This window comes from Leuciscus leuciscus, assembly GCF_965113295.1.
Source record: "Leuciscus leuciscus genome assembly, chromosome: 16".
Classification (NCBI taxonomy): Eukaryota; Metazoa; Chordata; class Actinopteri; order Cypriniformes; family Leuciscidae; genus Leuciscus; species Leuciscus leuciscus.
Window position 1 is genome coordinate 32,068,444 of NC_138740.1, and position 15,472 is coordinate 32,083,915.

The 15,472-nt window shown below is 37.6% G+C and overlaps 1 protein-coding gene across 1 annotated transcript; it reads left to right on the forward strand.

The window, feature by feature from the left end:
• Positions 1 to 8,338: 8,338 nt before the first annotated feature.
• Positions 8,339 to 15,394, forward strand: LOC309477554 (proteinase-activated receptor 1-like; the record flags this gene model as incomplete). The annotated part of the gene is made up of 2 exons (XM_082140828.1): positions 8,339 to 8,546; positions 14,379 to 15,394. 2 exons carry the CDS (start codon positions 8,339 to 8,341, stop codon positions 15,392 to 15,394), a joined length of 1,224 nt encoding a protein of 407 aa, XP_081996954.1.
• Between the last annotated feature and the right edge of the window lie 78 nt (positions 15,395 to 15,472).

Genomic DNA, 15,472 nt, shown 5'->3' on the forward strand with positions numbered 1-15,472 from the left:
ATTTTCAGTCAAAACTCGGCTCAATAATGGAGTTAAAAAAGTAGGCTACTTCAAAAAGGAAAATAAGAAGTCATACAGGTGTAAAACTAACTATTATGTGGTAGAAGAAAACGACATCGTTTCAGTCAGTAGGCCTAAAGATTAATTTTGGAATCTAAAAAGACACATCTCTCGAAAACATGCAGTGTGATATGTGAACACGCTGGGAAGAAAGCAAAAGGTTAGCAAATTGAATACGGTAACTTAAAGTGTAGCCTAAATTAAATACAGCGTAAAATGCAAACAATTGATACAAGCCCATTTAAATTTTAATCCTGCGCGCTGCGCACAAGTTCAGTTATAAGAATGTTGTCCTAATAGTTAATTTAGCCTAGGCCTACTTTAAAACGTTTATGTATATTTATTTTATATTTTTGTTTATATAAATTTTATTTATATTATTAGGCCCATTTATTCGTTTTATTCGTGTGTACAATGGATATAAGCCCATTTACATTTTAATCGTGCGCGTTGCACAAAAGTTAACTTATCAAAATTCTGGCCTAATAGTAAATTTACTTTTAAAATTTTTATGTAGGCTATATTTTTGTTTATATAATTGTTATTCATATTATTAGGCCCATTTATTCGTTTAATTTTACAGGACTTTGTGTAGGCTATATTCCTTCTTACATAGGCCTAATTTGTCATTTGAAATAAAACATTTCTATTTGAAAAATGTTGTTGTTGCTCATTAGTTCTTTAGGAGGTAAGGCTGTGGTCTAAGCTACAGTGATATAGGCTACATGTAGATTTTTTTTCCCCTTTTTGGAGCGAGCGGGGGGCGATTTGAGTGGAGCGCGGATCAAACTGCGTTGAGCGCTGATCGAGCGATAATGAGCGGAGCGGCCTGATGTAGCTTTGAGCGGGGGAGCGGAGGGGTGGACAGTTCCGTGAGCGATGAGCGAAGATTCTCACCGCTCCACTCCGCTTATGCTCTCTATACTACTATATAAATTACAAAGGTTTAATTGGCATCTTTATTTCAAACGACCCGACCGACCGCGACCCGAATATCATTAAAAATATTTTTGGATGACTCGTAACCGCGGGTAACCGCGGGTGACCGCAGGCACCCGCTCATTTCGGATCAACCCGCGCATCACTGGTAGACATGCATTTTCTGTAAAGCTGCTTTGAAACGATATGTATTGTGAAAAGCGCCATACAAATAAATGTGAATTGAATTGAATTGACAGGTGTTTCCCCCTTCAAATTACTTCATGGAAGGAGGTACGCATTTTCCTTCCATGAAGTAATTTGAAGGGGGAAACACCTGTCAATTCAATCAATGTCCTGAAACCCTCACCTTCTGGTCATGACCATAAACAACTGCAGAAGCGTGTTTCAGCATGTCAGGACGTCATGAAATCTCGCTTTGAGCACAAGCATCGAGTATGTCATTCTTATTTCCAAAAAGGGGATAAAGTGCTCATAAAAAAAGTCAGTACATGTACCAACAGCTCATCTAAAATTCACGCCTCCAGTTGAGGTAAGGAAAAAACTTTGGCCCTTTACCTTTTGGTAGCCCCTAATGGCTTTGGCCTTGGTGACATTTACATGTAGAATTTGAGTGAAGAAACCAGCTGTGATCTACATGTCTCACCTGGCGTGTGTGGACCTGCTCTTCACCCTGGTGCTGCCTCTGAAGATCCACTACCAGCTGAACGCTTCAGATTGGGTGTTCGGTGAGGTGGCGTGTCGTGTGCTCAGTGCTGCTTACTACTGCTACATGTACACAGCAGACTGAGATGTTCAGTGTCTCTGTGACTAGTGTAGTGTTGTGACTATAGGCTGCTGCATCTGACGTATTGCCCTTATTTGGTGTTTGAGACCTCCAAAAAAGGCTAAAAACCCAGATGGAGCAGGTAGAAGGCAGTCAGAATCTGTAACCAGCACAAAACACAATGTGTGAAGGTCATATTCAATTCACATTTATTTGTATAAAGCTTTTCACAATACATATTGTTTCAAAGCAGCTTTACAAAAATGCATACACCATTACAATTTAGAGTGATCTGTTATCAGAGATGACTGTGTCCAAGTAATGTATTTCAGAAATGTCCAATTAAATATACAAATCACGCAAGTTAGCTAACAATGTATTAATTTAAGGCAGAAACATTGAGCTCAGTTTAGTAATTATTACAAGTTGTGAACATAATTAACATAATTAAATGAAAATTAGCATTTGTTCATGTTGATTCAGAGATTGCGTTATCTGTAGTCTTCGCAGGAGTTGTAGCTAATCATCTCTTCACTGGTAAGAACTAGCAGCTTCATTTTAGACTAATTGTGACTTGTTTATTGAGGATGCATGAGAATCAGCTAGTAATTCATTACAGTAATCTAGTCTAGAGGTTGTTACGTAACGTGGTAGTGGAAATACAGTAGCATGAAGATGATGATAATAATAATAATAATGATGATGATCTTTAATGACAAAACTCAGGAACCAGGGGCCTGTACCATGAAGGTAGCTGAACAAACTCGGGGTTACAGGATTGGTTTTGAGTTGACAAAACCAAACCGATGCAATCAGGCTTTATTGGTACCATGATGCAGCTCATCAACTTTCTCTGTCAACTCAGGCTTTGATCCTCAAGCTATGATTACTCCACACGCGCGTGCACATAAAAGAGTGACGTCGACGCTGAACAACCAATCGCGGGTAGAGCGAGAGCGATATATTTTTCCGCGGAGGAGCAAGAGATAATCATTCATAATTATGATGAATTTAAATATGTATTCAAGCTCAAAACAATACGGTCTCTGCTGCCAAAGCAAGAGAAGACTGTTGGAGAAAGATTGCTGATTGTTAATGTGTAAGTTAAACAAATACGTTCTATATTTATGTAAAATTTTATATATATATATATATATATATATTCACACACATTTTTATATATATATAATGTGTATATATGTGTAATATAGCCTATAGCCTATTTTTATAATATATATAAAAAAATTTGCATGTATGTAAGAGATTAATATTCATTGATTTTTAGATGCAACCCCAAATCCAAATGTTATTGGCAGCAGATAAAGACAAAATATAAAAAATATAATTCAAAGTGGTGATATTTACAACAACCTTTTATTACTTTTGTGAACATTTTATCACAAACACTTGTTTGCAGCAAACAGAAATAAAGAGTTAAATTCAGTAAACCAGAATACACTGTGGCGGAGGAGTTGGCTCTGAGTAGGTAATAAGGGACGGCTGATTATGGATGTGATTACAGGTGCTGTACAATCTGACCCTGGTGCTGGCTCCTCTAAGCAAGTAAGTATGTGCAATACATTACTACTTTTTTAAAGTTTTAAATATGGCTGACTGTATGTTCTGCAGTAGAGGGAAATACAGTGTCCCTGTTGAAGCCAGCACACATACACACAGTCTCCCACACAGAGGTCAGTATGCAGCAGACAGAACACCAAACATAACCTGCTTTACAACAGTTATGCTTTACATTGGCCTATTTTTATTTATTAGGGTGGAGGAAATGAAGACACTCTGTCTGTGTGTTCTCAGACAGTTGCTGATGTGAATGCACTGGGCTTTTTATTATGGCAAACATTTGAATGTGTGGCATAAAAAAGGGACTGGCCCACATTGAAAGAACCTATATAAACATATATGTTTTAATATAGGTTTTGATATAGGTTTTTAATATATGTGACATATATAAAATTGGCCGTTTTCCTATATTATATGTACATATATGCACATATATGCACCTATATGTTCACCTATATATGCACCTATATGTTCACCTATATATGCACCTATATGTTCACCTATATATGCACCTATATGTTCACCTATATGTGCACATATATGCACCTATATGTTCACCTATATGCACCTATATATGTTCACCTATATGTTTACCTATATATTAGTAAAATGATTAAAATCCATAGCTACTAGGCCTACACTGTAAAAAAAAAAAAAATCCCGTATACAAACGGTAAATCTCTGGCAGCAAAGTTTCCAGACGGATTCCGTTAAATTACAGCAAATAACCATTTCACAAAATTACAGGCAAAAACAGTGAAAATACAGAATTGACTTTACAGTCAAAATTAATTAAGTTACAGTACATTACTGTTGATAATGGCTTATTAAACCGTGGAAAAATGGATAAATTATATCAAATTACATAAAAAAAAACCATTTAACTTTCAAGTTAAACTGTAAATTTAGGGTTTTATAAAGTTATTTTATAATAATGCTGTCTATCTACAGTAATTATCTTTTAATATATAGTTTTTCTGTGTATAATATCTATGAAGTTATGTATAAAAATGCATTAAGTACATAAATTCAAATACAAAGTTTGTATATTTACAGTTTTAATTTTTGCATTTCCAATTTCACAACTTTGACCAATCTCTAATTAAGTACTTAATAATAGCAAATGTACAGTCAATTTCTGTTAAATTAATTACAAAAGTACAAAATACCTGCACATTTACAGTATTACTCATTAAACAAACACTGAACATCAAGATATGTGAATGATAGGAAATACAATCTTAGTATATAATTTAGAACATGTAAAAATATCTACATTAAAAGGCAATTGCTGTATGCCTTTATACTCTAATATAACTTATTTTACACATTTACAATTACATTTTATCCAAAGTGATTTAAAAATTAAGAGAACAATAGAAGCAACAAGTGCAGTGACAAGTCCCAGTTAGTGTAGCACAGTACACAAGTTTATTTATTTATTATTAAAACAAAGATTTAGTATTATTGGGTCAAGTGTTTATGAAAAGATGGATCTTTAGCAGTTTTTTGAAAATGTGTTAAGTTGGGCAGGTCATCCCACCAGCAGGGAACAGTCCAGGTAAAGGTCAGTGAAAGTGGTTTTGTGTCTCTTTGGGATGATGGCACCACAAGGCGCCGTTCACTTACAGAACACAAGCTTCTGGAGACACATGAGTTTAGGTCTTGCTGTAGCATCTGGATCAGTTGCAGAGGTTTGACTGATGCTGGAAGGCCTGCCAGGAGAGCATTACAATAGTCCAGTCTGGATAGAACAAGAGCTTAGACAAGGAGTTGTGTGACTCCGATAGGAAGGGCCGGATCTTTCTAGTGTTGTATAATGCAAATTAGCAGGATCGCATGGTTTGGCTGAAAGTGAAACCATAAGCAGTTCTGTCTTGGCAAGGTTAAATTGAAGGTGAAGGTCATTCATCCAGCAAGAATTTTCCATCAGGTAGGCTGAGATGCGAGCAGCAACCGTCAGATCCTCTGGCTGGAATGAAAGGTAGAGATATGTGTCATTAAGTGATAGGAAAACCCATGTTTCTAAATGACAGAGCCTAGTTACAATACAAAAAAAAAAAAGATAATAGATGGGTGGAATTTAACACAATCGTGGTCTTACTGAAGCAAAACCAAACCTTGTGCAGCTCCAGTGGCCTCACAAGGATCAAATGAATATTCACATGGGAAAATATAGTATAAAACAAATTAAATTTTCTGACACTTTTAGTGCAATCATATGGAATCAGAAGACTCGGCCATTACAATATTTTAAATTACTTCTTCCCATACCTTGTTTGCCATGATCATTCTGCTTTTTTTTACAACTCAGTATTACATTTGCACATGTCAGAATATGTTCCACTGGGACAATGCAAAACCTCAACTGACGTGTTGGCAAGCATGCAGCCAGAATATGCAATTTATCATGTGGTGTTCATATTCTAGCCTCATGTGTTTTCCTGTATCATCAACGAGTACAGTATTTACTGAATTCGTTTTCTTAACGGTCTTGATAGCCACGTCAACCCTTATGAAAATTAACTATGGTTAACCAAAAAAAAAAAAACTTGGTAACGTTAGGCCTATTTGTAGTATAACTGGTTATTAAAAATGGTAATAAAATCCGCCAAAAACGTGGTTACTATTTTTTAAGAGAAGAGTTTTCAGCTTCCAGACAGTGTTTAAAAATGTCCCGCCATTTAAGAGATTGATTTACTGACAGATACTATCGCGTATTAACAAAGATTTTATACACAATTAAACAGACTTTATGTATAACAAGTCTACGAAAGCTTGTTTTAGGTCTTTTGAGGTGTGGGTTCAACTGATCTTTCTTAAAACAGATGGGAAATATAAAGACGCATGCTACATTTTCAGTGTTTTGCCTCTAGCTCTCGCCAGTTAACTGAACATCATTTAAAATGCTAACGTTAGCTTGAAAACTGTAACGTAAACTTAACACAAATGTAATATAAAATATCGTTCACATGCAGACTCTTACCTCAGCCGGTGATCGGTTGGCATGATGTCCGCTGTGACGAACCAGGCTCACTGAAAAGGGTGTTATTTCCGAAGAATCCAAACCAATGACATTATATAGATCAGTGATCCAAACGGACTGACTGACAACAGGACTCCTGCTCACGGCTGCTCTCGACGAATACGATTGCTTTGAACCACTGTTAATCTCACAATCCACTTCAGGAGAGTAGACTGAATTCAAATCTCCCGCTTGCCCTTGATACAGATCCAAAGTCAACTGATCAGCTAACTGTTGTGGGCGGGACTAAACAGCGGAAACGTAATGGCGGCGAATTTGAATCTGCGTCATCACGTGCGCGCGCACACACACACACACACACACACACACACACACACACACAAAGCCCTGAATGTGCAGCAACGGAGATTTGGAAAAATATTAATAAAATATACATGAAATTATGGGAGAATAAGACAATTAAATAATGATCAAAATGAGCATCTATTTGCAAGACAAGATTAAAAGACTATGCAATAAAAAAGAATTCAATACAGGTCTACTGTAGCCTATGTAGGGTAGGCTACAAATACTATTATTTAACCTTAAAAAAAAACTCACTTTAACCCCCACATGCTTAATAATCTGTAAGGACAACATATTGAATAGATGCAGATTTCTTCAGTTATACCTTCTTTTCTTTGTTTTCTAATTTCACAGAAAAAAATCTGTAAAATATTACTTTGTAAAAATACAGACAAGTTCCTTTTAAAAAACGTAAAATTGATGTAAAACCAAAATACAAGCAAGCAATTACCTGTAAATTTAATAGTGGACCTTTAAATTACAGCAAATATCTGTAAAATAACAGGCATTCACTATAATGACAAAACGGTAAAATTCTGTAAAAAAAATACAGACCATTACCTGTAAAATTACACTTTTTTTTTACAGTGTAGGCAACATAAATAAAACCCCAAAATGTAGAAATTTACATTATTTATTTACTTAAGAACAATCAAATAGTACAAGAACAAAAATAAGACAAAAAACTGAACAAAAAAAATAAATAAAAAATCTTTTTGATCTTCTCAGCTCCGTGAGCTTCGAATTGATAGATGTGCCTATCTGAGCTAGGCATCATGTATGACAGTTGCCAAAGTGAGATATGAGCTACAAAATGACCATCCTGCCATGAGCTATATAGGAGACATATCTTGTATGTACATATAGGGCTTATATGTATATATAAAGAAGCAATACAGGAGACCTATATGGCCTGTATATGCACATATATGCACCTCAATTTTGCCTATATGTGGCATATATACGCATATATGCAGCATATATATTATCATATATGTGCATATATGCTGTATATATGCAGCATATATGCTGTATATATGCAGCATATATGTGCATATAAACTGCATATAGGTTTCATATATGCGCATATATCCTCATATAGATTCTTTCCATATTCGGAGATTTTTTTTTCTTTTTCTGAATTGCCGCTGGGTATGAATTGTGCTAAATAAGTTGCCTTATCTTCTCTGAAAAGCGTTCCGGACATTCAGCTGACATAAAACAACACTTTAATTAAACGAAAAAAACTATCCAGTGATGAAATGTTTTCTGTGTTCACAGAAAGAAAGAAAGACAGAAAGAGGCTGTTGCTGCCTATGTATCTCGCTTCAGCCAACGGCTCCGCCCACAACGCAGATGCGAATTGCTAATGAGCTACTGCCGCTCTGCTGAAGAGAAGTCCCAGAAAACGGCACAGGTTTTGTGATTTTGGCTAAAAACGGCATAATCATCATTTAAAGACCACTGAGAATGTTTTAAAATAGCTCAAAATATGATCGGAGTGGGACTTTAAGGGCACTGTGGTGGAGAGGGCCAACAGCCACAAATTCCTGGGCCTGCATTTGACATCTAATTTGAGCTGGACTACAAACACTGTCACCACAGTGAAGAAAGCTAAAAAATGACTGTATTTTATCAGGCTTTTGAAGAAGGCTGGGCTTGGGATGTGCCCTCTTACTCATGCCTACAGAGGACTTATAGAGACTGTCTTGACATATGGCATTACCGTGTGGTTTGGAAATGCAACACAGGCAGAGAAGAAGTCTCTCCAAAGAGTCATAAAGACTGCAGAGAGAATCATTCGGACAAACCTCACACCCATGACCAAACTGTACACAGAGCGCTGTAAGAAGAAAGCTCAGTCCATACTTGGTGACAATCATCATCCAGCTCACTCACTTTTGAAGCCCAGACACAAAACCTACAGCCTGAGACATATAAGAGCGGACAGTATCATCACACATAAAACTCGCTTCTATAACAGCTTTTATCCAGCAGTGGTGAGACTAATGGCTAACTCATATAAATAGGGTATATATGGTATATATGGCTAGCAAGCACTGGTGCACTGTGTTTATTTATTCATTAATTAATAAATTTATATATATATATATATATATATATATATATTGACTCTATTGACGGGTCAAATCCCAGGTCACTTTATCCGTGTATTTTCCGGAATCTCTGTGTGAAAGGGAAACTTTGAAACTTTGAAACAAGTAATGATGACCTACTGTAGAATAGTTATATTCACCAAAGGTTTTTATATACAGGAGACTGAGTGAAATATTGTTGTTGTGAATTTATATAAAGTTAAATTTGGAAATTAAAGGGGTGGTATAATGCCCTTTTAACAAGATGTAAAATAAGTATTTGTGTCCCCAGAGTGGGTATGTAAAGTTTTAGCTCAAAATACCCCACAGATATTTTTATATAGCATGTTAAAATTGTCACTTTTTTAGGGTTAGCAAAAACGCACCGTTTTTGTGTCTGTCCCTTTAAATGCAAATGAGCTGCTGCTCCCAGCACAGGGGGCGGAGTTTCAAGAGCACTCACATGGACATGCACTGAAAATTTCTAAAACTTTTAGCCTTTTATGTTCAAACCGGAGTCAGACAATGATGGTGAGACTCAAGAAGAAGTGACAACATGTAGAATGCAACAGGACATTTCTGAATCGTTAGTTGACGAATTTATGCAGCTGATGTGGAGTTAACTCTTCTAGTCATTGATTAGCATATTCCGTCATGATAATCTATAAACCGCGTTCCCGGGGACGGGGTTTATGTAAATTTTAGGGTTGGTGATGTCACTAACCCGGGAGGAATAGTCCCTACCACCAGCCATAGTTGTAGTTCTTAGAAAACAATTTCTTTAAAAGCAAATATCTTCCTTTGCTTTGAACTTTGAGCGTTGTAACTTTGCAGATGTTGTTTATGCTCAAACAGCAATATTACACATCCAATCAACTTGTCATCAAACAATGACCGTCTACGGTCTATCAGCATGAGAGGAAGCATGTATTCACTCTGTCAACTTACCTAACATTCCTTGACAGTTTTCAGCATCCCTCCACTCACTCTCGGCTTGTTGTTTCACAGCCTGGAATACGGGGGGAGTTGGCTACTTTGGGTTCGGGCCGAATACCGAGCCCGCCCTCTCCTCGGACAGCACCCCAAATATGCATTTATTCTATCTGACTTATTTGTAAGTGTAAACTCGTGAAATAACAGTTCTCCAGCGGCAGTCATCTTTGTTGTACGAATTCTTTTTTTTATATTTTTTTTTTTTTTTTTATTGCAAACTGAAAGATACAAGCATTAACAGTGAGAATAAAAAAAAAAACTAAAAAAAAAATAATAATAAAACAAGGGAGGTATACGGACATAAAAAGAGATTGAGATAGGCTATACAATATTACAGTTTGTCAATATAACACATTAAAGGTTCTTTACAACAGACTCAAGGATATTATATGTTTTAGAAACCTTTGAGTTTTTGTTGTACGAATTCAACCCAAGCGCTCGTTGGTGACGTGGATGATTACGTTACGTTGCTCATCTGTCCATCATCGTATAAAGCCCGCCCTAATAATTTGATTGGTCTGAACAATTTTTGTTCGGGCATAATAGCTCCTCAACGGATCGAGTCCAGAGGTCCAGACCGAACTTCCCGACCTAAAAATGTTGTGGGCGGGGCTAAGTTCGGGTGGCATCCAGGCTACTACATAGCATTTTATGAAGACAAACTCAATTTATCCCTTTTCTAAAATTCCAAGGGCCATTTAGAAGAAAGAGACAATATTGTTGTTCACAAAAACAACTATTTATTAACACCATTTATGAATTATGATGACTCCCCTATGGCTTGCCACTCTTCTTTAAGTGTTTCTCTATCCTCCTGGCAAAGTGCTCCCGCTCACTGATAAAAAAATGTAACATTAAAAAAATAAAAAAGGACATCCACAGTGAATTTGATCTTGTCACTGTGGGTGTTTGTGCTGGCCAGAATTGATGTGAGTGTGGATTGCATCAATTTGCTCCTGATCTTCAAAGCACAATGGTACAGGCACTTGTTGGTGGAACACTTTTGGAAAAAGTGTCAAGCCACTTTGATTTCTTTTGACTGTGCAGAGAAAATTGAAAATGACATTAAAAACATGGCCATGTATGTGTCTGTAAGTCGTTTATTTACTAGACAAGCTATTGGTTTGGAATGCAGTTAAAAGTTTATACAAGTTTAGAGAGACATTTTCATTTTCTTAAGTAGCTTAAGCAAACACACACCTTTATGAGATGCAAGTTAAAGAGAACTTGGTAAAGACACAGTATGATAAAACCCACATTAAGTGCACATAGTCTACATATTAGTCCAGATCAGTAAGCTGTTTTAAGAAAAATTTACATCAAGATATAAATTAGATAATTAGATCATCTCATTTATAAGAAACAACTCAAACTAGAATCTACATTCAAACCATATAAGTTTTTAATGTGGGTCTTATCATGTATGATGTTGGAAATAATCAAAATATTTGAGTGAGTGTCCAGTTCAACTCTTTACTTAGAGAGAGAAAGATTTACATATACATATATGCCTATTATAAATGTGTCTTTTGTGTGTTCACACCATAGACTGTAAAAAAACAAGTTCACATATTTCCAATATCTACTGTAATGTTGCCCCAGAAACCATGTGGAGTATGTTTTAATGCAAGGAGTAAACAGGGTCTTACCAGAAGAGGCATCTCACGCAAGCTAAAGACAGGCAACAAAAGAAAATGAAAAAGAAAATTAATTTTGAAAGTGAGTAGAGAAGACTAGGGGCAGCTAAACCTACACGTGGTTAGCTAAGTTTGAGCCAGACAGAACATCAACCTGACCGTCAAGAACTTTTTGGCTCTCAAAATAAATGATAAACCCATCCATTGATATATAGAAATGAATTGATATCTACCTACCCTAGCTCTATCTAGCTAATCGTTTATAAATAATAAATGTTGCATCATGCTAAACAACAATAACTTTAGCAGATTATTTACCATAGGCCAACCTCAATTTGTGTCGCTGTACAGCCTCCCCCTACTGGACGCATCAGGAACAACAGGGGCGGGCGTAAAACTGCCTGGGACGTACCGGCTCCAGGTCTGCAGCCTCCCCCTACTCAGACAAAATGCCGGTCACGAATTTGAAGTTTTAAAGAAAAATGTCAGAGGATTTCGATATAAGAGAATGACATACGTTGGGTCAGAGGTCATCCTTCTGCCAAAACTCGACTCTCTTGTGAACACGCGTACGGCCGTTGCTTGAAGCCAGTGATTATAGCTTAAAAAGTTTTAAATATGGATTTTTTTACAAAAACCCATCGCTTTGCTTCAGAAGGCATTTATTAAAGGCACACTATGCAGTTTTCGTGGTTTTTTAAACAGCGACCCCAAGAGTCGCTGTGGAGTACTTGTATTTAACCTTACTTTCGTAAATACCATTCACGCAGAGCTGTCTCTGCACTCACGACCTGATCCCCTCCCCCCTGTATACCGGTACCTGTTCAGTATGGAAGCGTCGGACATCGAACAGGCACAGATAGCCTCCGAAGATGTCTACTGACGAGGTAATGTTTCACGATTTCATACAAATATGCCAGTAAAGTTTGCATAAGCACAGTACACGTGCCATACGAAACCTGAACCAGACAAAGGACTATGTGATAAATACACATCACAACACCTGAGTTCAGCTGGTAAACTTGCTCGTGTGGCAAGCTGGGCAATAAAACATAACGCAAAAACACGTAAGAGAAACGAGTGTTTGTTATCAAGTCTGCTAACAGCTCTGCTAATCGATAGCTAGCTATATGTGGAAATTAGTGGACTGGTCTTATTATCAACAATGGATGAATGAACAACTTTGTAAAAAATTACATACAACAAGCAAGAGCAACAACATAGAACATAGAACGCAAGCAAGTTTACAAATAAGAGATTGACTTGCTAGTCCATCAAGAAGAACGCCAGGTCAGCATCGCTGTTGCATCCTTTGCTGCTTTTTAGCTCCTCTCAAACTTGCATTGCTGGTTTTGCCAGTGGCGAAATTTGTTTAATTCCAAGCTACAAAGCAGGGAGCACTAAATGATATTCAAAGTCACATTACACGCTTTTAACATTAAATAAAGCACATAAACAGTACCTGAGATTATCATTGCCACACTTTGTGTTTTTTGTTCAAGCTGCGACGACGTTACAGAAAAATAGAAACCGTTTCTAAAATAGAATTGTAGCACGTCGCCGTCGCGGCTGGTTAGGACAAAAACTTTGATTAACATGGAAAACATTTATCGGGTGTCGCAGCTTCGCATCGCGTCTGGTTACCTAGGACACAGTGTAAGGTCACATGATTCTGATGGATGGTGGGCTTCTCTCCTCCTCTCTCCCAGTTGGTGATAGGTGTGTTCGACTTGAAGGTGCGCTGGATGGACCAATCAGAGTATGACATCAGAGTACCGCGAGAGTGATTAGCGAGCAGATGGCTCTGCATGCTTTTAAAATCCATATCGCTCTTGCAGCAGGCTACTGTGATGTCTAAACCGATCGGTCTGCGCAGCGTCCCTTCAAGTCCTGCGTGCTTTTGTTAATGAGAGTGAACATTTACAGTAAAAGTAAGATACTGTTTTCATGTGTATCTGATTTGTCTTTATTTGAATAATCATTAATAACTAGCCTACTGTACCATTTATCAATATTTAATATGCAGAGGAACGTGCAGATCACTTTAGGAAGCCACAAACCCTTTTACACAATAATGGATCCACAAAGGAACGGTGATAAGTGAAACATTTCTAGATCTGAGCTTTACTGGCAATAACACTTGAGCTCTTACTGGACATTCTGTGGAGATTTATGTCCTAACCACATGCATTAGTTTGGAGAATGCTGCCTTATTAGACCGCAAGACCTTGCATTGTGAACTCTCCAGTGGGTTTTTGTTTACAGAAGTGCTTAATATGGAGTATTTATCATTAGCATTTATTATAATTATCATTACTTTCAGTCTGTTAAATATGTGTAGTCAAGTATTTTAGTTTTTAATTTGCTCCACAAAGTGAGTAAAACACTATAATGTTCTAAATGATTCCTGTATTCCTAAGCAAATTTGCACCCTATTTCTTGGAGATGCACCATTTTGTAATGGTAATGGACTATATATATAGAGTAGATCACTTGAGGAAGTCACAAACCCCTGTGTCTAAACTTTCAGACACACCCAAACCAATCAGTGTTCCTCTCATCTCGCTCTATCAAGACCGAAGGCTTTGGTGATGTCACAACATTTTAAACCATATCCTGTCATTTTCACTCAGAAGAAATTACTCATGAGTGAAGAACAACACTGTACATCCATGTCTATCCATCTTTTATGTTAAAGTTGTGAAATACTTTAGAGTTCGAATCTCAGCTCATCTGTATTCATGGAGAACATAAATTACTTTCTTTCCTTTACAGTTAATCAAACATTCGATGGATTAAATGGTAAGTACATCAGCGATCTCATGAGTGTCATGACTTTCAGTTGTGTCTAGCTGATGTGATGAATTTAAATGTATATAAGGTGTTTATGAGACTGAAGTCTGTTTTTGTCAGATGGGTTTGTTTTGCTCGAAAGTCAGTCAATTAAAGCATTGATTGTGTTTGTGTTTTGGTTACAGATTCTAATAGAAATAATCTAAGTGCAGATACATACAATAACCAAACTATTCCATTCTCTGGAGGATTGGGCATACCAGAGGAGGCAGTTCTGCTATTTAAAGGCTTGATGGTCACACGCGTCATGCCCTCGTTCAACATCTTCATCATCCTCATTAGTTTGCCACTCAACGCTTTGGCCTTGGTGACGTTCACCTGTAGGATTCGAGCGAAGAATGCGTCTGTGATCTACATGTCTAACCTGGCGTGTGTGGACCTGCTCTTCACCCTGCTGCTGCCTCTGAAGATCCACTACCAGCTGAACGCTTCAGATTGGGTGTTCGGTGAGGTGGCGTGTCGTGTGCTCAGTGCTGCTTACTACTGCTACATGTACTGCTCCATACTGCTGATGATGTGCATGAGTGTGGACAGACTGCTGGCTGTGGCGCTTCCCGTTGCCTCTCTAACCTGGAGGAGTGCAAGGAACGCCACGTGTGTATGTGTGCTGGTCTGGCTGCTGGCGCTCGCTGGTACGGTGCCGATTCTCTCAGTGACACAAACGTTCAATGTCAAGAAGGTGGGGGTCACGTGCTTTGATGTGCTGCCAAAAAATGACTTTTCAATGCTGTTTTACTTGTACCTATTCTCCATCCTCCCCTGCCTCTACTTCTTCCTGCCGTTGGTCGTCATCTTAGTGAGCTACTCTACCATCATATATGTGCTCAGTGTCAAACCTACTCATTTAACGACATCATCTTCTTCCAAGGAAAGAAGAGCCGTGATTATGGCTACTGCCGTGCTGATGGAGTTTGTGGTGTGTTTTGCACCATCCAATGGCATCCTGTTGTATCACTGTGTCTGTTTAGCTACTGGAGGAAACAGAGGAGTGAATACCTATCCGGCTTACCTGTTGGCTGTGTGTTTGGGGAGCTCAAGTGTTTTCCTGGACCCTCTACTGTACTATTATGGCTCGTCTCAGTACAGACAGAAAATCTGCTCTGTTTTGAGATGTAGGCAGGCAGAAAGAGCAAGCACATGATCGTGATGCTAGGAAATCTGAATAATAATAATAATAATAATAATAATTCAATGAAAGTAGACACTTTGACATTTAAAA